The sequence below is a fragment of the Xiphophorus couchianus genome, chromosome 9 (assembly GCF_001444195.1).
Source record: "Xiphophorus couchianus chromosome 9, X_couchianus-1.0, whole genome shotgun sequence".
In the NCBI taxonomy this organism is placed as follows: domain Eukaryota; kingdom Metazoa; phylum Chordata; class Actinopteri; order Cyprinodontiformes; family Poeciliidae; genus Xiphophorus; species Xiphophorus couchianus.
In genome coordinates this window covers 12,159,257-12,186,274 of record NC_040236.1, presented here as the reverse complement: position 1 = coordinate 12,186,274, position 27,018 = coordinate 12,159,257, and the positions used below count along the sequence as shown (strand labels likewise).

Below are 27,018 nucleotides of genomic sequence, written 5' to 3'. Positions count from 1 at the left end.
ATCTTTATTTAGAGATATTTAGCCGTAAACACAGAAGAAAGAAATAAAAACTGATGCTTCTGTTTGTCATTTTTAATTTATGATCACCCATTAATTCATCCTGCACTGCTTGGCAATTAATAAAGCAAAACATTAACTCTTACATCAGCTCATCTGTTCTTGGAGATCTCAGTCGCTGCTGCTTATTGCACCGTCAGCAGGTGTGAATGCATGTGATTGAACCCGCAGGAGACGTGAGTGGCTGCAGCAGCGACAAGCTTTAGTTAATCTCCTGTAGCAGTTGTTATTCCCCTCTGAACAGCTGGAGTCCTGTCAGCCACACCTGATTTCTCCACATGTCCCTCTCGGGCCAATCACTTGCTTGTGCAGGGGGTCGGGAACACGATGGGCAGAGAATTGATGAGAACCGCAGAAACAGAACTTGCTAGAAACGTGAAAAGGACGCACATCTTTCCAGAAGTTACTGCAGGAACCGGGACCCTGGGGAGTCTGGGGTGGTTTATATAAGACTGGCTTTTGATCCAAACTCCGGATTGTCTTTATGTCCCTTAAATCCCTTTCTCTGCTGACCTCAACCTGGAATTGAAATTTAGAGACGTTTGTAATGGATCTAACAGGTGCCAAAGAAGCCGGAAAAACAGTGAGGGCCTCCAAAGGTGCCTCCAAAACCGCCAGGGCATCTTCCCTGTCTTTTTCTGCCTCATCGTGGGGTCTTTCTGGACGTGTAGGCGTGCGGGTTCTGATGCACCGCGACATGATCACCTGCCGGTTCTACCGATCCCTGCCTCGATCTTGGCTGAAAAAATACTGGGGCCAACTCGGGAAGGATTCGAACAAGTCGCCATCTTTGCCACTTCGCTGGTCATCTTCTCCTTTCTCACTGTCCTCTCCTCGTTTGTCCCCATGTACCTCCTCCATCCAGTCTCATTTTCTCCGATCACCTGTGTCTCGTCTCTCTTTCCCAGCGCTGAAAGACCGGGACAGGGAGAAAGATCAGGCAGGCAAAGATTTGGCTCAGGCTGCGGATGGCCACCGAGGGTTTCCCGGCGTCCCAGGCATGACCGTTAGCTCGTTTGGAGCCAGCACTCAGCCTTCAGCCAGCCTCAGCAGCAGCTTCGCCGCAGCCCCTGCCTGCAGCGTCGGCCCCAGCCTCCGTCACCACAGTAGCTCCGGGTGGGTACCACAAGAACGATAGTTTCTCTAGGTACTGTAAAGGATTTTTCATGAAATGAAAAATTTGTGTGAAAAAATATTCTTTCAGTAGAGATGCAGAAATTGCTAATTAAATTTTCTGTAAAATTATTGCAATTTTAAGTGTTTTGAAGATCTGCTTCATGTAAATAGAGAAGATTTTAAAATTCTTGTGATTTCAGTGTCCATCATGAGATTTAGATGCAAGTTACTTTCTAAAAAAAAAAAATCTTAAGTTCATACAAGCATCAATCTTAAAAAACAGCTCTGTTCAACAGTAAGTTTGTAGCAATGTGTGTTGCATAAAGTCAGAAATTTCTCTGCATTGGCTTCCCACACACACACAGATTTTTTTCAATGGTTTTAATGACTTTTTAAATGAATAACAACCCTGAACATTTAGAAAGATAAAAATTATGTAGCTTTATGTTATTAAAGCTAAAGTTTAATCAGTAATACTTTTATAACAAATTTATGTCAGATCATGATTGTCATAACGAAGACCTTTTGAATAATGTCAACTTTGTATTGAAAGTGTCATGATTTACTGAATGACACTTTATGACAATAGTCATAAATATTCATGAAGACTTTCTCATGTTCATGACAGGTTTTATGTCATGTTTATGACAGCGTCATGACAGTCTTATTCACAACCCATCTGGTTTAATTACTGCTCTGTGTGTTATTCTTTCAGCAGATGGCCTTTTTTTGTCTATACTTGAGCTAACAGTTAATTGACTACTAAAAATAGATAATTATTTTAATAATCGGTTAATCCGATTAATCATTTCCGCCCTGGTACATTGTATTGTTTTAAAAATCAAACACAAGGTTTATGCTTTTGGATTGTTCTGTAGCTGATTTTTAGTAGAGTAGATTATTTATTCCTCAAAATAATCATATATGCTGTTTAATGCTCTTGTAGATTGACTTGATATTGATTTATAAACTTTTAACTTTTGGACACATTACATAAATGGTAGGAGACATTTTGTTGCATCACTGCTGTATAATTTGGCTGTTTTCTCTCAGATCTCTCCCCGGGGACATGGATGAGATAGATTCTCTGCGCTCTAAACGCTGCAACGACGACGCCGTTTCTCTCGCACCTTCCATCGCCGAGTCTATCATCGTAGAAGGTGAGCAGACATTTTCAAAGCGGAGCTGAAGTTTAAACTCATCCGCTCCTCACTTTAGCATCATTTACTTTGAACAAAATCATCAAGGCTGTGTTGCAGCGTTTACTGACCAGACTGCCCTTTTCAGACTGTGAAATCTTTGCAACTGTTTGTCTTCAGGGAGTTTTCATAAGACCGGAGAAGAGAGTGTGGAGGATGTTTGGCTGAGTCATGACTTTAGCCTCATTAAACTGAACTGTGTGGGAGACATCAGACTAACTGGAGACTAGAGCTCCATGTTTGTTCCAGCGTTCAGTTTTATTGGATTTACTCTTAACACTGAAGCGCTGGATGCTCATCGACCTTCTTTTTTCCCCAAATTGAATGCGTTCCTGAAGATTTATCAGTTTGTAAGGCAGATTCAGCGTCTGGTTCCTATATTGGTCATGTAAAAATCTTGGAAAAACTGTAAAAATCCACGTTCTGTGAGGAGTACCTGGGTCGCATTAGTCATTTAAAATAATACAAATAAATTCTTCCATTTATCCTTAACTTTACCTTGTTGAAGAACACAATCCATAACGTGTTGCATTATTTCTGCCCTTTCTCTTTAGATGCTCACTATGCAGCAGTGCGGGCCGACCTGGAGTCTGATGCTCAGGACTTGGAGGCCGACTCCTGGAGCCTCGCGGTTGATCAGCATTATCTGAAGAAACATTCAAAAGACGTGGTGAAAAGGCAGGATGTTATTTATGGTAGGTGTGAGTTTGCTTCGTACTTTGACACTTGTAAATGCTTTTAATAAAATCATGAGTTTTATACATGGCCGACTGAGAGTAGTTTTTCTTATAAAGGCAGCACGATTAGTTAAAAAAAACCCAGATATTTGGTTTTTTTCCTCTTGTGAAAATCTGGCTCCTATAATCCACAATTGTCTTCAGGTGAATGATGCTCAAATATAATAATTGATTAAATTTGACTTAATTAAACTGGTCCTGAGAGTCTGGAGTAATTATAAATGAATTTGTCTTGTTCATTGTTTTATTATAAACCTAAAATCACAATTTTGTTAATTGGTTCCATTGTACTTAAATTAAATGATCTTATGTTATTATTGCAACCAAACTTTTTTGAGCTTCATTTCATGCTATAATGTTATTCCCTCATCAAAAAACACAGCAGATTATTTTCCCATGTATTCCTTCCTAAAACTCCACTTTGTTCATGAAGTTTTGGTTTATACTAGGCACCAACTTCAGATAAATTCATATGTAAGGAAACACAGTGCTTTGCAGATCATGTCATACTAAACAGAACCAATGTGACGTTGTTCTGTAGAGCTAATGCAGACGGAGATGCACCATGTGAGAACACTCAAGATAATGCTGCGTGTGTACGTCCGAGAGATGAAGGAGAACCTGCAGATGGACTCAGGCAGACTGGACTGCCTTTTCCCCCGCCTGGAAAACCTCCTTGACCTTCACACACATTTCCTGTCATGTCTCAGAGAGCGACGGCGAGAAAACCTCGTCTCACCCAGCGACAGGAACTACACTATCAATAGAGTGGCAGACATCTTAATCGCTCAGGTATGGAGCAGATGCACAGTGGTTATACAGCTAAAGGAGACCATCAGTCATCTGTGAAGACGTTTCTCCACTGCAGTCATCCTGTACTCACTGTAGCATTCTCCCTTTACTGCAGTAGATTTCCTCAGATGTATTTAATCTCATAAGTGAGGCAGGTTCAGCATGTGGCACAGTTTTATCAGTTTTCCTTAGAGCTGAAACAATTAATCATGATGAATCAACTTATTTAATAATAAAATAATCCTTAACTGGAGTTTACAGACTCAAAAAAGGCAATTTACTGAAAAAACATGTGTATATATATATATATATATATATGGCATTTTAGATGAAAAATCTTGTGTCTTTAAATATATTCTACCCCAAATTCCTCAAGTATCATAGTTTTAGCTATGACAGTTTTAGCTTAATAACAGAATTAATACAATTATGTTAAGCACCTCTTTCTATCTAATTATTAAATGGTTAATTTAAAAAGTGACCAGCGTAACAGCCCTACACTACTGAAGCAGGAAGGGATTATTTCAGTATTTATTTTATATTTCAGTATTTATTTTGTATTCTTATAGCAGCAGATGCATCATTGCTATGTAATTACATTTTAGACAGTAAAATGTTTTATTTTCTTATTTAGAAAAAGGAATTACATTTGCATTTTTCAATGTTTTTGTATAAAAAAGCTTAATTGGTTAAAAGAAAAATCTACAGAATGTGCCATTCTTTTTTATCGGACTAATTGTTAGAATAATTGATTATTAACATAATAGTTAGCTGCAGCCCTAGTTTTGTTTAGGTGTGCATTATTACGCTGCTGCTGACGATAAGATTGCTTGTTCTCCAGTTCTCAGGTGAAATAGGAGAGAGGATGAAGAACTGCTATGGAGATTTCTGCAGCCATCACACTGAAGCGGTCAGCTTGTACAAAGAGATGCTGCAAAACAATAGAAGGTTTCAGAACCTCATAAGGGTAAGTTATGATACCGTAGCATTTGCGTTATCGTATGTTTAGAGTCATTTCACTTTTGATTACTTGTGTAGGCTGGTGAAAGGTTAATGTTTCTTTGTTTTGTTTGTTTTTTCCAGAAAATCAGCAACTTATCCATTGTACGGAGGTTAGGAGTGACGGAGTGCATTTTGCTGGTAACGCAGAGGATTACCAAGTACCCGGTCCTGGTGGAGCGCATTCTTCACAACACTGAAGGTTCGGCTGCAAAATTAATACCAATTACCATCCTAGTGTACCTTAACTAAAAAATAGTGGTTGTTTACATCTTATAATCTCTGTCTTTCTGCCTCTAGCGAACACAGAGGAGCACCAAGATCTGACTCGGGCTCTGAGTCTGATCAAAGACACCATCAAAGAGGTGGACACCCTGGTTAACCTGCACGAGAAGGAGTCTCGACTCCGAGATATTCACAGCAAGATGGAGCCGAAGACGCAGGGAAAGATAAAGGATGACCGGGTGTTTCGAAGGGAGGACCTGGCTCAGGGCAGGAGGTGGCTGCTGCATGAGGGAACCGTCAGCTGGAAAGCTGCCTCTGGCAGACTCAAAGGTAACATTCACCTCTATAAAATGATCATTGCAGATGTATTCAGAAAATGAGTAATGCATTACTTGCTCATGATGATGTTCTTGCTTTTTTTACTTTCAGATATCCTGGCTGTTCTGCTGTCAGATGTGCTGCTTTTACTTCAAGAGAAGGATCAGAGATACGTTTTTGCTACAGTAGTGAGTGATTTTTGATCGTTTCTCAGTTATAGTTCCAGAGAAAGTTTTAATAAACCCAATATGGGCATAAATGTGATGCTCTTTAATAATTTAATAAGCCTTTAATAATTTCAAACCAATTTTTTGTGGATTTTGACCTGTTAACTCATGGTCAAAATGTTGCTTAAAGAATTTATTTTTCTGTTTTCTTCATGTTTTTTCTTCTCTTTTTTTTTGCCCTCTTTGTCTTAAATACTTTCAGGATAACAAGCCTTCAGTGATTTCTCTCCAAAAGCTGATAGTCAGGGAGGTGGCCCATGAGGAGAAGGCCATGTTTCTCATTTGCGCCTCCTCAAATGAGCCAGAGATGTACGAGATCCACACCGCCTCCAAAGAGGAGCGAAACACTTGGATGACATACATACGGCAAGCAGTCGAGAGGTAACTGGCGTTTTACAGGGAACGTACAAACACAATTATGGTAAGAAATGATCTGAAAGCTGATTTCGAAAAAATTACTAAATAGTTTGACAATGTAACAAGTGTTGAATAAAATTAATTACATGTTGGTGTCCCTTGCATGCCCTTCAATGCATTTTATTGACTGGTCTTTGTGTCTCTCCCCCTCCCTCGCTTGGTTAGCTGCCCTCACTCAGAGGAGAGGCTGTTCAGCGAGGAAGAGGAAGCTCGAGCTGCAAGGCTTCGAGAATTTCAAGGTACACAAATTACATTTATGTCCACAAGGAGGTGCTGATGTGCCACATTGAAACATTTAGCGATTTAGTTTATTGATAGAGAATCTTAGCAGTTTATACTAGCATGCATTTTTGCTGAAAAGACTTTACATTTTGATGAGCTGACTACAAAAAAAGCTGAGCTGAATACGAAAAAAATTTTTTTTGAAGGTCATGCAGTGGGAATAAGTTCCAATGAAAACTGCAATATTAGACAAAACATTTTAAAATCTAAGTCTTCTCATGTGAAAGTGGATATATAAGCTAATTATCTCAATTCACCTCAAACATTAATGTTTTCACAAACAGCTCTACGAATGCTCATATTTTTCTCTTTTGAGTAAGTTGCAGATCATTTTTTGACTGCTGACTCTAATTCTGTGTCATGTTTCGGCCTGTAGAGCGTCTGAGCCAGAGGGATGCAGTGATTGCTCAGGCTCTCACAGAGAAACTGCAGCTGTTCGCAGAGATGGCAGGGTCCGTGGCCGGTCTGGAGGACACGGCTTCTCGCTCAAAGCTGCTGCTCCGGAGCGACGCCTCGGACCTCCAGCAGGGGGAGGTGCTGCTCAAAGGAGCCATCACTGACGGTATGATGATGCTGCACATCGTGGATAAAATCAGAAAAACTTTCTCTTGCACTGTGCAAAAGTAAAGCACCATTTTGTTCACACTTGCTTTTACATTTATGTCATCGCATATCTAAGGTTCTTTGTTTTCTTACCTTCTGTTAAACTTTAGTGGAGAATCTGCAGAACTTGTTGCAGGCTGGCGTGAAGGAAGAGGCTCAGGCAACACAGACGGAGGACGGGAGCGTTTCTGGGGTTCTGCCCAGGAGAGCGGGGACTTTTGGAGGCTATGACAGCAGTCCGGTCATCCTCTCTAAGAGTGAGTCCAGGACTGCCTTCACTTTAATCAATCTTTACCTCTAAATAAAATCAGATAATTGTTTCCATCGCCGCGAATCGACATGTGTTTGTGTCTATGCCAGATGGCAGCGTGAAGAAGAGCTTCTCTGGCGAGTCCAGGAACAGAGACAGGAGCCAAAGAGCCAGCTCCGACCCTCAGCTCAAAGGCCTCCGTGGAAGCCACACCCTGGAACAGACGGTAGGGGCTAAACAAGTTCACACACACAAGGTGTTTTGAAATGCATCAGTCTCGTTCATTCCTCTAGATAATAAGAAATGCAAACCAAATCATCTGGAAAGTTTTCTTTTTCTCATATTTTCTGGAATATTGTATATTGCAGGTCTCTCTGTGTTTTTTATGAATAGATAAAATCTTGATCAACATCATCCTGGGAACATTCAGTTAATCCTGGTTCTTGAGAAGAATTAGCCAGTCTAAATATAGCCACGTGTTGGTGACTGGAGCTCTGTTTGTGGAACAAAAGCCAAGCCAACAGAGATGGAAATAATCCAGACAAATATTTGATCTCCACTCCACTAAATAATGTTGCCTTTTTAATAACTTTTAATTACTATTTAACCTGAACATCAACACTGCTACAGTCATTAATAGAAGCGCTAAAAGGGCTCATCTTTCTTACACAACTTAATGCTCAAATCTAAGATTTTTATCATAAATAAAGAATCGTAGGTGTTGTTCTGCCTTCCATAATTCAGCAGGAGTTCAGCTCATTGCCCGTCTAACTCGTATGAACCTGAATGAATGATTTAGACCACAGAATGTAAACACTACTTCTGCTTTCATATTTAATTCCACTGCATTCGAGTGCTGACACAACAGATGGTTATGGGTGGAACTCATGAACCCGTTATTATGACCAAATTAAGCAGTTTAAATCATAACATGAAGAACGCTTTATTAGATTTTTCTACTTTGACGTATTTGCATCTCCATGAGCTACATAGTAATGAGTCTTTTGGTCTTTTAGAAAATAAAAAATACTTTTCACAGCATCGGGCCTTTTTTTTTTATTTCTTTTTCTGACTTGTGATCTCTTTGTGCTTCACTTTCTGTGTCAGGTGGATCAGAGCTGCTCCTCTCCTCCGAGTTGGAACCGGATCTGGTCCAACTCTTTCCCCGAAGCTGAGGTGATCTTTTTCTAGATCTGAACTGCTGGATTTTTATTTTTCTTATTTCTTATTTGAACAATGCCTTTATATGATAAAATACTTTATAAAACCAGAAAATTGTGAGAACATTTTGGTGAAATTAGTTTTGTTTTATACCTTTCTGTTTTTTTGTGTGTGTTTGTTTTTATCTATTTTAGTTCTTTGACAAAGTGTTGATGCTCTCCCAGAGACTTTATAGCCTACAGGTAATGTTCTCTCTACACACTTTGACTCTTAAATGTGTCCAAATCTAAATAAAAAGTATAGTTCAGTTGAAATCAGATATTTATGTAACCTATAAAAAGGTTTTCTTAGTGTTTCAGGCTAATATTTTCCTGTATCAGATCCGTTATGATTACCAAAATGATTTCCGTTGACTAAATGCTAGAATAGTTCTTCTACTTTAAGTTTAGACATATAACTTTGTATCTTTTAAGCAATTTTGGAAATGATGATATATCTCTTTAAGCCTTAGTTTGGTTATTTAGAAGCAAATCTATGGATGTATGTTGGCGCAATACCTCAAACACTTGAAGGAGGAACAAACCTTTTCTCCAGTAGTAACATAAAAAGATGGATCTTAATTTTTAGATACATCTTAAAGCCATTGCTCCAAAATATGAAGAAAATATTTTGTATTGTGTATTTTTGTAAACTTTTAGAAAAAAAATCTTAAATTTGTCTTGCATTTAGCAAATACAAATAATTTTGTATTATTGCATTTTAGACAAAATCATTTATGTCTTTGCATTTTACTTATGCATTTCTAATATTATTTAATATAAGGTTAAGATATTAAATGAAAAATCAAATGGAAACAATCTATTGCATTGCTAGTGATGCTTTTTAATTAACATTTGATTCCTATAAACATAAGTGGCCATCCTAATTGTGAAATAACAACTTATGGTTACCAATAAACAGCCCTGGACTTGGATGTAAAGTTATTGCTCCTAACTAATATATAGGCATCAAACCTTTAGTTAGTTACATCTTTGACTTTGAAATACTGCAGATATTATACAACATTTGGTTTTAAGTTTTTTACAAAGTTTTGGAGCATCTACTGAATAAATGTAGGAACGTAACATATTCCTCACTTTAACTGACTTTCTAAAATGGATTTAACAGATCACAACTATATCCTGCATTCTAAGAGGGAAATATTCACCTTTTCTGTTAAACTTGCACCTCCCTGTCATCCTCAGGCCATTGTATCGCAGCAGGACAGTCAGATTGAGCTGCAGAAGGCCTCGCTAACAGAGCGGGTGTCTCTGCCTGGGCGCAACAAAGGAAACGGGCTCTTGGAGCAGGAGAAACAGCGGACTTTAGCCTTGCAGAGAGAGGAGCTGGCCTACCTGAACAAGCTTCAGTCTCAGCACAGGCAGGAGCAGCAGCGCTGGGAGAAAGAACGGGAGCGGCACCGGCAGCAAGTGGAGGCAACTGAGGCCCGGCTACAACAAAGAGAGGAGGAGTGCAGAAAACTAGAGGTACAAGTTCAACACGCTGCCTTAAAGATACTGAGCAGATTTAAATGGGATTGAATGCTTCACGAGGGTTGCATGTAAAGAGTGTGTGTTTTTATAAAATACAGGAGCAACTGGCTAAGGAGAAGGAGGAATTGGACAGGCAGAGAGAGACGTATCAGAAGGACTTGGAGAGACTGCGGGAGTCCACTAGAGCTGTGGAAAAGGAAAAGGAGCGACTGGAGTCCCAGAGGAAGATGAAAAGGAAAACAATTGAGGTGAGAAGCCTGTAATGGTAACTTTAATATCGTGTGGACAATATCAACATTTACTGACATGTCAGAAAGTATGTAAATACTTATATTGAAGTATATTTAAAAATAGACAATTTAACAAGCACTCAAGCTCTTAGAGCACTTTGTGGATTGGGTTGTTTTAAAGGATGCAGAAAGAAAGTTATTAGAAGAAATTTTGTCTTTTTACTTTGAAGGAGTTGGCTTACTGCATGTATCAAAATCTAGCTGTACGTGGTCATTAATTATTCGGAGCAGATTCAGCTTCTCACTGTGGGAGAGAGAATAAGAGACATCAGTCGCTGAAGGAAAGAGGTTTTAATAATTTAAGCAAAGAAGCCACAAAGTCAAGTTTTCAACTGTTTCTATCATCCTATATTAGCAATTAGCAAAATTACCGTTTCTAATTGTACATATTTCCTACAGAATATCAGGTAAAAGGCTCTGAAGGATTAAGCGCATCATCTTTTTTGTATTCATTCACTTCCTGTTTAAACCCGGAAGCCTGAATGAACAGCTGGTATTCCTCTGCAGAAAACACGACTAACAACTAATGGAACAAACACAAATGTTAGGTGTAAATTTATATTTCACATTACAATTCTGAATAAATGCAAATAATTGACTATGTAATTAAAAAACTTTCAAGAATCATGAATGCAGATGCATTGAAGTTATTAGGCCCCATGAAGTTATTAAAAACATTTTTTTGATTATTTTTGTGTTTTTTGCAGTTCTTTCACCACGTTTTTGTAATCATGTGGTTAATTGAAATGAGACTTTAAAATGTACCTCTCTCTAATTACAAAGAGATTTTGTAATTAGAAGAACAGCATACCGGATTAATTTTGAAAGTAAACAATCCAAAGATGATCGCAAATTTTGATAATGAACCAGTATTAATGAGAATGATCGGGGTGACTTTCTATTTTGCTTTTAGATTGTTTGGATCAACAATGGATATTTGTCTACTAGAGTTTCAAGACAACCTTCAACCCAACATTGAGTTCACTTGGATTTAGAAAGCTGCCATAACAGACTTACAACACTTCATCTAAATCATTCAAAGCATCATTATTTCTAAAGTACTGTTAGTACTAAATGTTTTTGGTAAACATTATTTTCTTTCTTCTGAGGTTCTTTGCTGAACTGCTGGACTAATGCTAGCTTTCCCTCTTCTGTTCTGAGATGATTTGTTGATAGTTCTGCTTATAATATGTTTTTCTTTTAACTCCCGTTATTTATATGCAAACAAAACCTACAGGAACAATTGTTGTTCTGTTTCATAAAATTAGCACTTTTCTTTGGACGTCACAGTTCTTTATGTGTGGTGTTGTAGCATCGTACAGGGCTGGGCTCAGGTCTCTGCTGGTGGTCTGAAGCAGAGCTGAATCCCACCTGAATCCCACCTGAGTGAGTTACATCAGAGATAGAGAGCAGCACCTCAGGGACGTTTCTGCCCCCTGCAGGTCAGTTACAGAAATGAATTGCTGTTCTCGCGTTCAAATTGTAAAATCTTCCATCGTTTGTGGGTTGATTAAATTCATCTCCCTCTTCTATTATCACCAGAAAATGTGAGAATGTTGATCCGTTTTTCTAAAACATGACACTGGAAGAGTCAGGAAGTGTTTTTCAACACTTCAACCAGGATTGAAGTCCATAGTGGGGACATTTTCCCTTCTCCTCTTCTTTCCTCTTGAACAGTTTTGGCCAAAATGGTGCCTTCTTCAATATCAATGCATCAATTTCATTTTTCTTAAGGTGCAGTTTAGATGGGAAAATGTAGAGAGTAGTCTTTCTTTACTTTCTTCTACCTTCTTTTCCCTGATGGTTTCTTCCAAGCATCTGCTCTTATTACAGAACAATGTGGGTCGTTGTTTGTCTGTTTCATGGGAGAGCAATTTTCAGGATGATCCACTGTAATTTCATGCCTGGTGCTCCGAGCTCTGTCAAGAAGTCATAGTGAATTTGCCCAATAAAACCTTTGAGTGTTCAGTTCAGATTCTTGTATCACTTAGTCATCGCTCAGTTCATTTGTTCTCAGTTTCTAGTTGTGTTTTATCTTTTCATCAAACCGTCCAAACCAAAACAAAGAGAGCAGTGACATCAGTGGCGGCGTCGCATCCCGCCTCTCTCATGATTCTGTCATCAAGAATCATTTGATAATCTGTTTACTCAAAATAATTCTTGCACATAAAGGACAAAACAGCAAAGTGAGTTGGCAGTGTCCAGTCATAACCAAGTTGTGTACCAAGAAGGCTTGGTACCATAAATTCAACCCAAAAGACAAGACGACACACAGTTAATGAGAAAGGAAAAATAAGAATAAAAACTTTCTTTTTTAGAAATATCAGTTTCATAAATTGAAAAATTGTATGTTGAAGAATCTCAAATCATCATAGAACAATTCGATCAGGACTTGTATTAAGGTTTAAAATGACCACTTTCCTATTCACTACACTTTTATAGTTTGAAAGTTAAATGTATCCATAGGACCCTCAGCCCAAATGGGTCCCGTGAGCCACCTCAGGGTTAAAAACTAATTTAGTTTTTTTTATTTAACCACTAGTTAGCAGTAGAGCTAGGAGTCTAGATGAAGCTGCTGTTGTATTTTTTTTTTTTTTGCATTACTGCATAGAAATAAAGGGGCTTTTATTATGATGTAAATACATTTTAGTTCTAATTTTAAGCCTTAAAAGTAAAAAACTACGTTAAAAAACTAAGGTGAGTTACGGTAATTAATTCACTAAGTGTGAGTTTTTCCTAGGGTCAGTGGTCTGGCACATTATTTACGCATTATTAGTTTGCCACTGTGTGTGGAAATTTTCTCACAGTGCTAATAAATCGTCTGTCTTGTCTTTTGCTTTTCCACTGCTAAGGTTTCTTCTGGAAAATTACTAAATGCTGCCACATAAACAATTTTAACAGGGAGGAGCTCTTCAACTTAGTCTGGTGTTTGGCCAGACTAAGTCAAGTAAGAAGGTCGAAGAAATATGGTCAGATTTTATTTGCATACCAACTCTTTTATCAGCGATTCTGATACTAGCCTTTTTTTGGTGTTGACTGCAGTTTTAGGCTCATTTTAGCATTCAGCATTGTTGTTTTTTTATCTGCCATGTTGTATAATGGCTGTTATGTTTTTTCAATTCTTTTTAGTTCAGTACTATTTATTTATGTAGTGCTAATTCACAACAAGTGTAATCTGAAGGGATTTTATGGACAGAAATGTATCATTGAGATCTATGAACCTTCATTAGAGTGGCATCTGTTTTTACCTTGAGATATTTCTCCAAAAATGTCTAAAAAGTTCAGGTTGCAACTTTGATTTATATAAGACTTTTTCTGAAATTTGCTAAACTACATATCTCATCAAATTTTTATGCTTTTATCTGGTTCTGCTAAAGCAGCAGCTCTAAATGTGCTTTCTAAAATGCATTTTGCCAGATTAATAAACTGCAATATTCTAATACCTAACTGTAACCCCTTAACGTCCTGCACGTAACATTTACTTTCGTACCGTCGTGTGTTTTGTTGCACATGTCTCGGATGTGGTTCTGTACTTTTTGCTGTGCTCTGGGCCATTTCTTGGCTGTGCTTCTGGGAGATTTGGACGTGGTTTTTCCTCCTCCTGCTTCAAACAACATCAAACCAGCTTTTCATTAGCTGGAACCACAGGATCTCTTCCAGGCTCTTTGCCAACCTGATATCATCTGACATTTAATATCCCCCACCCAAAATTAAGTTTCATCAGCAAACCTAGAGAGCTATAATTAGACCTTGTAAAAAAAATGAAAGAGTGAAGGATTTTTTTTTTTTCCACACGTTTTACTCAACATGTTTGAGAAATAACTCTGCTAGTTGTTGCTCGTCAGTTTTTCTAAAGAATTTCACCTTCAGTCTAAATCTTGTTTGATCTTGATTAGGTTCTTTACACATCTAATTATAGAGGCACTGTGTGAATATAAAGTAATAAAATTATACATTATTAAGATTTATTGAACTTTTCAGTGTCTAAAGAAATAATATTGATGTAAACTTACTAAAGGAAGAAACTAGGCTGATTACTAGTAGTCCAAACAATCTCAAATATATCACGCACATTTAAGATGCCTTTAGACAAAACTGCTGAAGTTGTGGGAGCACAAAACCATAAAAATCTGCTAAAGTGACTCATAAGACGCTGACTCACATTTGTGCCCTGAACAAAGGGAAACTATCCCCCTCCATCTGTAACCTCCGCCTGCAGACGTAGTTACAATTCAGTGGCCTGAGACTGTGCTTATTGTCACCCTCGCCTTGTAAACAAACACAGATGCCTGTGACTCACTTCCTCTTGACGAACAAGGAGAAAGCACAAGGCTTTATGAAGCTGTCTGTGTGCATATCCCATCTGTTAGCTGTACTTTTTGTTTATAGCATAATTCATTCTTTCAACGCATAAGAGCCATGCATCAGGATTCATATCACTGTTTTATATAGTGCCATGGTGCAGAAACAAACTTCAATATGTTGAGAATTTAGATTAGACAAAAATATAATATTTACAGATGTTTTATTTTATTCAGCCTTTATTTTACCAGACGGGACAGATTTTCAACTGGGACCTGGCAAAAAGAAGCTTATGAGGAAAACAGTAATATGAGGCTAGAAGAGCCGACATTTAAACAGCAATAGATAAAACGGTATAAAGCTCCACTAAATATTATGGTCGTTAAAGCATACGCATTATTGTGCATAATTGTGAAGTAGATGGAAAATGAGACATGCTGTTCATTCTTTTTTTTTTTTTTTTTTTACAAATCAAAGTTGAAAAAGTGTGGTTTACATTTGTTTTCAACCCTAACAGTTATTATGCTGAACAGTTATTACTTGCAGATGCCCCTGTCACTGCTATTACAGCTGCAAGTATTTGAGGTTTTTACCATCTTTGCACGTCTACAGACTTAATTATTTGCATATTCGTGTTTGCAAAATTGGTCAACCTCAGTCAGTGCAGTTCTGGAGCAGGGATCAGATGTTTGGTAATTTTGTTTTTGTTGGATCAGGAAAAAAAGATAATTTTTTGTCTTTTAAAAAAATCTTTTAGCCAGAGTTTCAAGTTAGTTGAGGGAAATCTTGTTAGCTATGATGTTTGAACAGAATCATAATGTAGTTTTTTTTAAATTAATACTTGTATTATTAAACTTTAGGATTAGATGATTTGATTAAATTCAGATCAAAGCTGCAGATGCCTGGCTGAAAAATGAATAAAAATTCAAACTTTTATGTGCACACACACACCACATCTTACAATCAAGTTTAGGTAAAATTTAGGTCTGGAGCTTGTGTGGAAGTAGATCCAAGATCGTTTAAGGTGTTAATTTTCCACAAGAAATTATATTGTGCATTGTCAGTAAGGATGTGCTTGATTTATGAGAATCCATGAAACCTTCAGGCCGAGACATTGTGTAATTAGCCAGTCCAAACCTGCCATCATCAAATCCCTCTGAAAGGCATTCAGTCCCGTTTACGACCTGTCAGTCAGAACTCCTTGTTCCATGTGGTCTCTTCATGTTTCGCTACCTGGATATCCGTTTATGTCATTAAAGCTGTTTGCCTTGTTCTAGGAACAATCAAACATCTGTATGTCATGATGAGTGAGGGCTGAAAGAAGGGAAAATGATGGAGTTCAGGGTCAGGGAAGGGGTGAAGGATACTTTTCCCACACTAAGGCTTCTGTTTTACTCGTGTTATTCCAGTTACAGCTGGAGGAAACATAGAGTTTAAGATCATCAATTATGTTCCAGGTGGAGGCCACACCGAACAGAGCAGATGGAGAGATTCCCCATTTAAACCTAAACAAGTGTTTCCCTTAGCATTTTGTCATGGTGACGCCCCGCAGCAGGATCCATCCCGAGAAAGCTAAATCAGCTCTCTATATAGAGCCAGATCACAATCAGAAGTCCTTTTTATAACAGTAATTTCATAATACTTGCTGCATTCCTGTTGGTTGTGCGGTAGGCTCCACTTCTGCTTTTCAAAGATGCACAGTTGTATAATTGCTCATCTGTTTGCAGCCATTTTCAGTTGAGTTGGTATTTTCAGTATTTCTAAAATACGCAGACATTTTTTTAATTGAACTTAGATTGTGCAACATATCTTAGCTGTCATGATGACAGAGATCTGGGAGATCGGATAGCTGTGTGCTACAGAACAGAGATGCTGGTGAGAACAGCCTTGCCACAGAGATCTTTAAAACCCTTGGATGGATGCTGGTTTCCTGGGTCTTCAAGCTGCTTGACTTAGACCACATTCCCCCTGACACATCTATCTGCAAGGCACCATCATAAGAAATGTTTATTTTTTTTAGCTTTTGATGCCTTTGCCTAAAGTAAAATAAACATCCTGGGGCAGCGTTGGAAAACCACAGTGTTTTGCAAGGAATGACCTGTTTGATTGCTCTGTTAATTCTCTTTAATGGCACCTATTGGAGGCTTTTTATGGTTCTTGAAACTTAAGATGCTGGATTAGTAACACAAACACTGAAGGAGGCTCTCTGATGCTGAAATCTTTGACTTGATCTTCACATCGTCTTTAGTTCTTTCTTGTAATTTTGCAAACAATGCAGCCTGTGTGTTTTGTCCTCTGATGTCATGAGAGCTGTTTCTGTTGCCCTGCTTGTCTTGAAGTCCTGTCTGTTTTGTTGAACACGCCTTTATGTGCACAGGGACCATTAGTGGTTTTATGTTTCTCATTTCATGTGCTTGTGTGTGTGTTTCTGCGGGGGCACACGTTCATGGTCTTTGTGCGTTTTTACTTTAGAGCCTTTGTTAAACTGACTCCTCTGCAGAATGCAGGCGTTGAATGTGTTTCTCATTTCCTCCTTGGCTTATAAATACGGAGAAGTAAATAGATCTCTGTGATGGTGCTGCTTCACGCTGCTGATTTATAGCCTCTGTCTTCTGCAGACTGAAGAATCTGTTTTCTTGTGTTTCAGAGTGTTTACAAAGCACGCGCCCGCACACACACAACTAGCCAGCAGGATGTTTCTCATCAGCTGAATCAAACCACAAATGTAAATAATTTCAGTGCAGAGATCAGTAGCACATCCTTTGAACTGGTATGCTGATTTTTAACCCCATTCAAGCTGTTTCTTAGCAATTGACCTACTGTCTCCTCTTTCGCTCTAAGGTGGCTCCGATGTCTGGCAGTCTGAATGGGGATCTCATCTCGTCCTCCGGTCTCAGCAGCTCCACCTTTGTCTCCGAGTTGCCCCACTCCCAGAAGCCCCTGGTGCGGGGAAGCCTCTCGGTGGCACAGGCCGACTACCCCGAGCGGCCCGAGATCATGCTCCGGCGGGACACCAGCTCCTCGACACTTCCTCTCCCGCAGAAGACGGAGGTGCCGCTGCACCTCTTCAGCACCACCAACCAGCAGCACAAACCGGTCGGGGTGCAGCAGCAGATCCCCACCAAACTGGCAGCGATCAACAGCGGCAAAGGGAAAGGGAGCAAAAGTGGAAAAGCGTCACAGCGCACCGACAGCTCTGGTAAGCAACCAATGATTTCCATTTACAGTACAGTATTTATTCTTTTTATTATGTAGTGGAAAAATTAAAGTAAGGTCACACCTGCTAGTTGTATTGCTATATGTTTATTCTAAGTTCCAGTATATTTCCACCAAGTTAAACTATTTTGGTTACATGTACAAGGTTGGACGTTGTTTTTCAAAGCTGCATGGGAACCAGTCTGTTTCCCATGCTTAGGATCTCTGATCCCTTTGTATAAAACTCATGTGTTGTCTCTGCCTGGCAGAGCTTTTCATCCAGACCTGCTTCATTACTGATTGTCCTACAAGCTCTCTGTATTGTGCACAATATATGAATAAACCTGATTGAGTGATTTCACCTGAACAGTGCTTGGAAATAGTATTTTTTCCATGACAGTTATTAGGCCTGTCACAATAACAGATTTTTCTGGACGATAAATTGCCCCAGTAATTATTGTGATACACGATAATATTGTTGTTTTGAGACCATTTTCAAGTCGTATAATAATGCAAGAATAAACTTAAATTTCTAATGAACATATCACTCTGGATCTGGAAGACATTTTAAATATAAAAAAATAAATCAGCAAGACACTTGAAACAACAAATAAAAATGAATGCTGAAAATTATCCTTAAAAAAGGGCTAGTTGAGACCAATGCACCAGACTAAAGTCTCCTTGTGTTTTTTTTAATTGATCATGCGGTTTATTTGGAAACAAACCTCAGTGTTTAATGGGACAGTATGTGATAGTCAAGCATAATATATATTTATATAAATCTGAAAGGCATGCATTTGTATTCAGCCCTCTTTACTTTGATACCACCGAGTTAAATCCAGTTTAACCATCTACTTTCAGAAGGCTCCTAATTTATAAGTGGGAGTCAACGTGTGAAATTAGAGCAGCAGGTAACATGTCCTCCTAACAACGTCGTTGAGTGTTCAGAAGCAGACACCAGCAGTGACACCGTTGCAGCTGTCAGCCTGTGGGAGATGTAGATGTTTATCTCAGAAGGAAACAAGTTTTGAGTTGCTCTTTTTGAAATAATTCCAAATTATGTGAAAAAGAATGTTTTGAGATTCCTCTCTGCATGTCTGCAATTGTATTGAGACATACAGTATTTAGAGCCTATAAGACATTTCCTCCTCCTTTTTACTCTAAGTAGTTATGATTCCCACAATAATTATAGAACTACAACTTTTGTAAAATGCATCATTAGATTGTTTTATTAATTTTTACACATTCCTTAAGCCTGTTAGAGCACTGTATATTTGGTTTTACCCTCAAAATTATAAAAATAATTCCCTGTGGGAAGCTTCACTGCTCCACACACCTAACACTGCAATCTGCCAACCCTCTGTCTCTTTTGTCTCTCCATTTTGGACGTCCTCCTCTTAGCCTCGGTGGACATGAAGCAGATGCTCCCCCTGAAACTGTCTGCTAGAGACGACAACGTCCTGAAGGAAAAACGCTCCTTCAGCCCCCATCAGCAGCCCCTCCAGTCTCACTCCCTGGTTCACCATTCAGGTATCTGTCCAGATAAACACATCTTCACTGCACCTCATTTATCAAAATTTGCCAAAGAAATTATCATCTGACAAGATCCACGTGTGATTTATGAAACTGTGTGTGTGTGGTAGATAATTGTGTGTTGAATTTTAAGGTGACAGAAATCGCGTTTTCCATACCACACCTTGTATGTTTAGTTTTTTGTGACTGCTTTTGTATAATCTGACTTTCTTTATTTTCTTCTTCTTTTAACAAGGTTCATAGAGGTGCTTGAAATCCCTGAAAAATGCTTGATTTTCTATTAGGCGTTTTGAAGGTTTGGAAAGTGCTTGATTTCTGTATAGAGTCCTTAAAAGGACTTGATATTAAAACTGCACACTTTGGTAATAAAGTGCAATCCAACATTTGATTAAAAGCCTAATTGTGCCCAGCACTATTTATAATTGAATCCAGATATTTAAAGATAATACAAAAAACATTTTTTTCTCTCTGTCAGAAAGCTTGGTGAGAATATCTTTTTTTTAGATTTTTTGTAACTTTCTCTGACCAGTCAGGAGAATAAACATAACAGTTTGTTATATTTTTAGTTTAACTCATCCCTAGATATAGAATATAAAATACTATCATAAAGTATTTACTAATAACAGCAGTGAATTCTAATTGTTTTCTTTAGTTCATTTGTACTTTTTTTTTTTTTATCTCCAGAGTGTGGCGCTGGGCATGTTTCAAAACGTACCTTGAAAATGCTTGAATATTTGTGTGAAAAGTGTACAAACCATTTAAAATAATTTATTACGTCGTTTTATTTTGATTCTATTTTTCTTCTAAATAAAGGAAGCGTCACAACAAAATGAAGATGTCATCTAAAGACACAATAGAGAATTGAAACTAACATTCTCTTCCAATTTTGTGTAATATTATTTTTATGGTTGACTCACCAATAATGAGCAATTAATCGTCTCGTGTTAAGAATGACAAACAGATCTGCAAACATTCTCGAGCATGACCCAAAACTGAGCTGACTACTAAGCCGCATTTTTCTGCTGCACACGTTTGAACTTTGAAGTTGGTTCTCACGGACACAAACCTGATTGTTCACCTGGACAAGTGGGACCCCACCCTGTGGCATTCCTCTGAAAAGCTCACCCTCATGCCGGCCTCGCCCTGTGTAAACACCCATCAGTTTCTCATCCTTCCTTTTGATAAATACCCAGCTCTTCTGTTCGCACACACACACGTTTTAATCCTGCTCTCTCACAATCACTTAGAACAAAAATCATTGGGAGGATCTCATGTGATTCAGTTCAGTTAGGGCTAAGTAGGCCACACAGGGTTTTCTGAAGGGTTTAAAATGACTTCAGCAATTACAAACGGTATGTCATTAATCTTGCTATTGAAAATAAAGCTAGCACTTGGGCACTCCATCAGAAATGTAAATATCACAACAGCTTCTGCAGTTTCAGCGAAATTGAGGATGGAACATAAAATAATGTGGATTTTTACATGTTTTTTTATTTGTCCCTCACCAGATTGTTTTTGCATACACAGCATATAAACCTTTTAGAAATGTCATAAATGAGGCTACAAGCTTTTGGAAACCGTAGATCCACCTGTACATTACCTGTGCAAAGAGTGATGTAGCTAAGCTAAACTAAAGCAAATTTAAAGACGTTTCAGTGAAAAAAAATACCTTGGTGTTTTGCCTTTGGCGTAGGCCGGCACCATCTGCAAAACTGGGAGTTTCCTGTGTTTCTATTTATTCAACTTACTAAACTTATTTTTTTACCTTTTTTGATCATTTATTTTTTTATTCAAATATTGTAAAACGATAAGAAATGTATATTTGAAGTGTGTCTTTTAAGAATCAACTTTAAAAAATATACATTGCTACAAATTTATACACATATTACTGTATAAAATGTATGAACCACCAAAATATATTATTTTTGGCACAACCAGGACTCCATACCTGTCCCTTTGATGTAGGTTCCTAGTCACTGATGTTTGTCCTGCAGCTCTTGGTAATAAACTCAAAAGCTTCCTGCTCCACTCAAATGGTTTTTATCAACTTCTAGCCAAGACTCTGGCGTTTCCATGGATACCAAATATGTCTTATGTTTAACTGAGGGGAAAATAGTCCAAATCTGCCCCCCTTTACCAGTTCTTACCAGCTCGAAATATTGCAAACATACTGCTGTTCATGATTTCTGGATTAACCCTTTGTTTCCTGCTGGTGTTTTCAGATCAGCTGAGTCCAGAGCAGACTGGATTAGACGCACAGCCCACCTCCTCCACCAGCTCCACCCAGAAGCCCCCCATGCAGGGCGTGCAGCCCCATCCTCCACCCTCCGTTCACCACCTCCACTCCCAGAGCGCCGACTCCCTCCCGTTCCAGCCCCACCTGCAGCCACACTGTCTCAGCCAAATCGCACAGGCCAACGCCTCGCTGAACGTTCATGGCCTCAGCGTGACGCCGCCCTACAGCCTCCCTGCTGAGGACCTCAACAAGGAGGACGTCATATTTTTTTAAAGCTCCAGCTGCCCCATGAGTAATCACTGACCCCCAGTCTGACCACAACTTATTGCTGAGGCTCGCGTGGAGAAATGTCCCCAACTTTTTATTTGATAGCGTTTTGCTAATTCACATTTTTATCCAAGCTGCCTCTAATATTTTATTTAATTTTTAGGTATATATACTTATAAGTATGGGGTACAAAGGTGTCCTCAAACGAAGGAGTCCAGCGTTGATTTATTATTATTTTAATTAAGTATTTTAAATCCAAAGACACAAAACACATTTCTGAACAGGATCTGACTGAAAGGAGAACGGTGAAGGATCGTTTTTATTTTTATCTAAAAGAAGTTCGGTTTGTTCAAGTTTCAGTTTGTGAGAAGCAAAACGTTCAGTGAAGGATATTTACCGCTCTCTCCTGCTGGTCCTGGACCATCATGAAGCTTTTCTTCAGAAGTGATCAAAAAAACTCTGCTTGAAGTTTCATCTGCACACTGTAAAAAAAAACAAAGCAAAACAAAAAAAAAAACTCCTTTCCAAAATAATGAAGGAACATTTCCTGAGGAATACGTTGTAAAAAGTTGATTGTACAGCTTCTATGATTGTAAAGCTTTATTGCATTTTTTGGTACTTGTCTTTAATGTGCTTCTTTCGGAAAAAAAAAAAGAAAATGTTGTAACACCAGTCTTGTTGCTGGTTTAGAAAGTTAACTAACCTTTTATTTCAGCAAAAGGAGGGCTTGTTTTTTTAGTAATATGTGTAAAAATATTAAGTGAGACTCAAAGAACACACTTTCCTTAGAAGAGCTGGAGAGTTTTTTCTTTGTTTTCATAACGCTAATCTGCCAATCTTGTTTGGTCAAAATGACTTCCAGAATTGTGCTTGTATAAGTGGCAAAATAGCAAAACAAATTTGAAATTTCCCTTTAGTTTGTTTCACAGAGGATGAAGAAAGTAAAAAGTAAAGAAACGGTTCGGTTAAAAGACGTTCTGTTCCCAGTTATTTTCGACGTGTTGCAGGTAAAGACTGAATCTGTTTGAGTTCGCTGTGAGCTGTGTCTGCATGCTGGACTTTAAAAACAAACATCAGAATCAGAGGACGGGCCATCAGACGGTTCCCTTCATAGTACAGATGCTCTGATCATGAGTTGGAGGCTAATTTCCAATCTGATTTTTTTTTTTTTTTTTTTTTTTAAAGCTTGATGTGCTCATATTGTTTATCTCTACTCAGATTTCAAGAGGAATATCTTTTTCTGGCTTTTTGACATAAAGGAAGCAGATTTAATGTTGATGTAAAACAAGATTTTTCTGTTTCAGACAAAATGATCATGGAGTTTACATTTTAAACAATCTTATCATTATATATTATGCATCTCTAGGTATTTAGATCCTTCCATTAGTTAAAATTTCTGAAAGGCTGCCAACATTAATCCAACCTTTAACCGCCAGCCTGGTTAAAAGCTCAAAAGTATAAAATACACTTCCTTGAGCCCTATGATTCTTCTACCGTAGGCATGTCTGAACATGTTTTCTTTTGACTAGCCTCTCTGTGCTTCCTCTGATTCATTTTTAATCACCTAAGTGGGACCAAAACTCAGTCGTCTTCACTCGTTAGCTGCGTTCACACTGAAGTGTTGTCGTCAAGACAACCTGGTTGCTTTTCATGCGTGAAGTTTTCTGCTGGTTGGAAACTCAAACATCAAACTGATCACTGGTTAAGGCAGATCACCAGCCCGCTGCTGGGTGCATCTCTATTCTGAAGTGCTTTTGGAGAACTCATTTTAAAAGAAGAAATAGCAATGGCTGCCTATGTTTTAGGAGTTTCTCCTCACTCATTACTCGTGTAAATCGCAACCAGAGCAGTAAAAGGAGACCTAAAGTTTGTATTTTGCAGCTGACTGTCAATTTCAAAGTTAATGCACGAAACTGTTTTGAGTTTGTTTCACTGGACTCTGTTTCACGTTTGATAATATTTCATTTGAAGGATTGTGAATGTTAAAAGATGTACAAATGTCTTGAGGAGAAAATGTGGAGCTTTCCATTTTTTTTTTTTTTTTTTTTTTTTTTTTACTCTTCGCAGACAGAGACCAAGCTCAGTAGGGTGACCCGGAGCGGCTTATTTTATATCCTGTATATTTTTGTACATAGTTTATGTGACCTACAGCACTAGCTGCCCTCCTGTTGCTTCATTTGTTCATTTGTCGTGAATCAGGTTGTGAAAATCCAGCGGAAGTCTGTTTCTGTGTACACTTTACACACACCCACACACAGGCTTCTGTGTATGCTCAGTACGGTACACCTGTGGACGCTCTCGTCTGTCGATAAAACCATAATCACATGTTGCTGTAATTTAACTGAAATTGAAGGCATTTTATTTTTCTCTCCTCACTTGTTTTTGTTGTCCGAACTAAACTCGATGTCCGCTGCCTGTTGGCTCTGTGGTACGACTTATGATTGAGGTTTCACCAAGATTATGCATCAGTTAAAAATATAATTGTCTGCTCTTTTTTTTGTTTTTTTTAGTGGTTTGTACCAAAGACACATGCGGCTGCCTCTGTTCCTCTCTCTGCACACGCACAGAGGATTGAAGACACCGTGCTCGTTCTGTGGTTATCCACAAGGTTTATTTACTTGCCTATAAAAGAAAATGTCAGGGAGTGTCCGTAGCAATTGTTTACAACATCTTGTAGTCCAGCTCACATCCTGCATTGGGTCTGGTTTTTGGAAAGCATACGCTTCCTCTGCCAGATTACAGATCACTCCTCATCTACACTGTAGACATGATGATGATGATGAACCAGTTGAATGTCAGTGGGATCAGTAGGCATGGGTTGGCATGCTTTATGTTTTAAGGTTTAATTTCTGGTATTTAAAACAGAAGTGCAACAGCTGTTTCTGTTGTTGCTACAATAATCTAGAACATTTACAGGCTTTATAAGCAACATATTGAACAGCAGTTGCAACTTGCACCTCCACAGCCAACAGTGACTCTTTAGTCCTTCCATAATGGCTAAAACAGTGCAGAACCATGTTTTTAATATGGATATGAAAAATGCAGATTTTAACAAGTTTTAAGTATTATTTTTTCCATGGAATAAATTCTTCATTGAATTTCCACAACAGAAGTATCTGTAATATTTATTATTTACTCATCATTATGGTGGAAACGGTTTTGTTTGTTTTTATTTGCCTCATTTCTTTTGTTTTACAAACATCAACATGCCACCTAAGAAAATATATCAATCCAATTTTTGTAAATGTTTTATAGTTTTTCTTTGATTTCAAACCTAAAGCCAGAAACAAGATGGTGGTTCTTTAAAAATGACCACTAATTTTCCTATAGCAGATATTTAAAAATTAAGTTGTCCTTTCACCAAAGGTTCTGTGACATTTGTGACCCTAAAGTTTTATACAGCTGGATGAAGGACATAAACGACTCCTTAGTGTGTAAAGGTTGCAGACCCCTGATATAGAACAATCACCATATTGGTTTCCAAATGCAAATTGCATTCAAATACTACAAATTACTCCTCTTTTATAGAGTAAAACAAACATTACCAGCTGAAATTGGCTGCTTAGTCAGGCTATCTGCTCAGGTAGCCAGTCTGCTTGTAGCTTCACAACTGTAGTTTAAAACAGCATTACCGTAATAAGTGATAGGTGGCGCTCAGTTTCCATCCAGGCCTGTTGGTGACGGGGCTGCTCTTTACAGCTTGAGAAAACACCATCACTCCAGCACTTTTTCTGGAATCTCATTGAAAGGATTTTAAGGTACGACTTCAAATTGTAGCTTCTTTTTTTTTAAGGCCTAACTTTATATAGCAGCGATAGCAGAAACCTGCCCATGCCTTGTGCCCAGAACTCTGGCTTTGACCTAAACTATAATGCGGCATGCTGTTAGTAGATGTTTGCCTATAGACGTTTCATGTGGTCGCTCACTCCAGGCTACGGTCATAACTCTGCAGCAGATGGAAGAACTTGTGTAAGAGCACTTTAGCTTTGCTCCAGAGTTTTGCGTCAATCCTCAGCAGGTTCCACTGTTCTGATCAAATGAAGTCTTAAACGTTGCAGCGCTGCACTCGGACGCTTGGTGTACTTGACTGTTGTATATTTCAGAATGTGGTCAGTCGTGCCACTGTGTGTACATGTATGTTTTTGTGTGTGTGCTACAAAGCAGAAGAAGCATTTTATGCACACTTGTTGGACCTGTAATATGTAAATAAACACGCAAAATATTTTATTTCCTCTGCCAATTTTACACTAGTCACTTTGGATAGTAGCATACTTGAAGAGGAAAACAAATGATTATAATGTCTGTTTTATGTTAACTTGTTTGTACCGACACTTATGACATCCGTAGCACACGGCTAAAAAACAGATTTTTGTACTTTTCTTTTTTTCTTTATCTTATTCACTGCACCACATTAGAGCACAAACCGCTGCCTTAGAGAGACCTAGTAATAAAAATCTCAAAATGATTATTTTTGTCTGAATTATTTTTATTAATCAGAGGTAATGTAGGGTTAGAGCACCCTCTTGTGGTTACTGAAGGTTACAAACAGCTTACCTCAACTTTTCCTTCACACAACCAGCATGTTGTATTTTCTTATTTTCTGATAATCAAAGATGCTAACAAAATGTCGCCTGCTCCGTTGTTATAGAGGACAAAATTAAACGGCTGAAACCAGATTCTGACTTGTTCCTGTGCATAGCTAGCTGCTACAGGAGGTTGGAAAAGTTCATTCTACACCGCCATTGGCCATTTTCTGGTTCAGAAATTTTTGTTCATGTACCGACGTCTAAATCTAACCCTTAACAAAGTCTAGTCCTTATTACAGTTAAGCTAGATATTTGCTGCATAAAAATACATTTTTACTTCAGTCTATTTTTCTATTTTAGGTAAGTTAGTTATTCAAATTATTTCTATTTACTCATTATACAAGCTACATCTCAATGCAATGCCGGTAAAAGTGTTGCTAAAGAGTTAAAGGGGTGATGTAAAGGGCAGTACTTAAAGAGATATAGACCCAATTTCAAGTAATTTGACTTCGTAATTTATATATATATATATATCTCAGTCATATTTGATATATATAGCATTTTTATAACAACTGAAGGTTGCATAGTCACTTGATTGAGCAATAAAGTTATACTATGTGGGTGGAAAACGCATAATGCTGCCTCATGAAAGCCCTGACATCTGGTACTGCCACAAAGGAATCCAGATCCACAAAACTCTTGTGAACAGACATCTGATCCACAGCTAGGGCAAAAACTGAACTACCCTTTCTCA

General features: G+C 38.2%; 1 protein-coding gene across 2 annotated transcripts in view; it reads left to right on the top strand.

Moving 5' to 3' along the window:
• arhgef18b (rho/rac guanine nucleotide exchange factor (GEF) 18b) overlaps positions 1–26,203 on the top strand; it is a 52,513-nt gene extending 26,310 nt beyond the window's left edge. The window contains exons 12-32 of one of the 2 annotated variants that reach the window (XM_028028122.1): positions 966–1,173; positions 2,227–2,333; positions 2,927–3,067; positions 3,651–3,901; positions 4,743–4,868; positions 4,985–5,102; positions 5,201–5,455; positions 5,555–5,631; positions 5,873–6,051; positions 6,253–6,326; positions 6,746–6,931; positions 7,083–7,229; positions 7,333–7,448; positions 8,330–8,398; positions 8,578–8,625; positions 9,628–9,909; positions 10,014–10,163; positions 17,155–17,232; positions 17,349–17,706; positions 19,104–19,232; positions 21,458–26,203. In XM_028028122.1, the coding sequence (XP_027883923.1) occupies positions 966–1,173; positions 2,227–2,333; positions 2,927–3,067; positions 3,651–3,901; positions 4,743–4,868; positions 4,985–5,102; positions 5,201–5,455; positions 5,555–5,631; positions 5,873–6,051; positions 6,253–6,326; positions 6,746–6,931; positions 7,083–7,229; positions 7,333–7,448; positions 8,330–8,398; positions 8,578–8,625; positions 9,628–9,909; positions 10,014–10,163; positions 17,155–17,232; positions 17,349–17,706; positions 19,104–19,232; positions 21,458–21,744 (3,386 nt within the window). In that variant the 3' untranslated portion in view covers positions 21,745–26,203. The remainder of the gene's footprint in view (positions 1–965; positions 1,174–2,226; positions 2,334–2,926; positions 3,068–3,650; positions 3,902–4,742; positions 4,869–4,984; positions 5,103–5,200; positions 5,456–5,554; positions 5,632–5,872; positions 6,052–6,252; positions 6,327–6,745; positions 6,932–7,082; positions 7,230–7,332; positions 7,449–8,329; positions 8,399–8,577; positions 8,626–9,627; positions 9,910–10,013; positions 10,164–17,154; positions 17,233–17,348; positions 17,707–19,103; positions 19,233–21,457) is intronic. The other variant, XM_028028123.1, reaches the window with a different exon arrangement.
• The last annotated feature ends 815 nt before the right edge of the window (positions 26,204–27,018 follow it).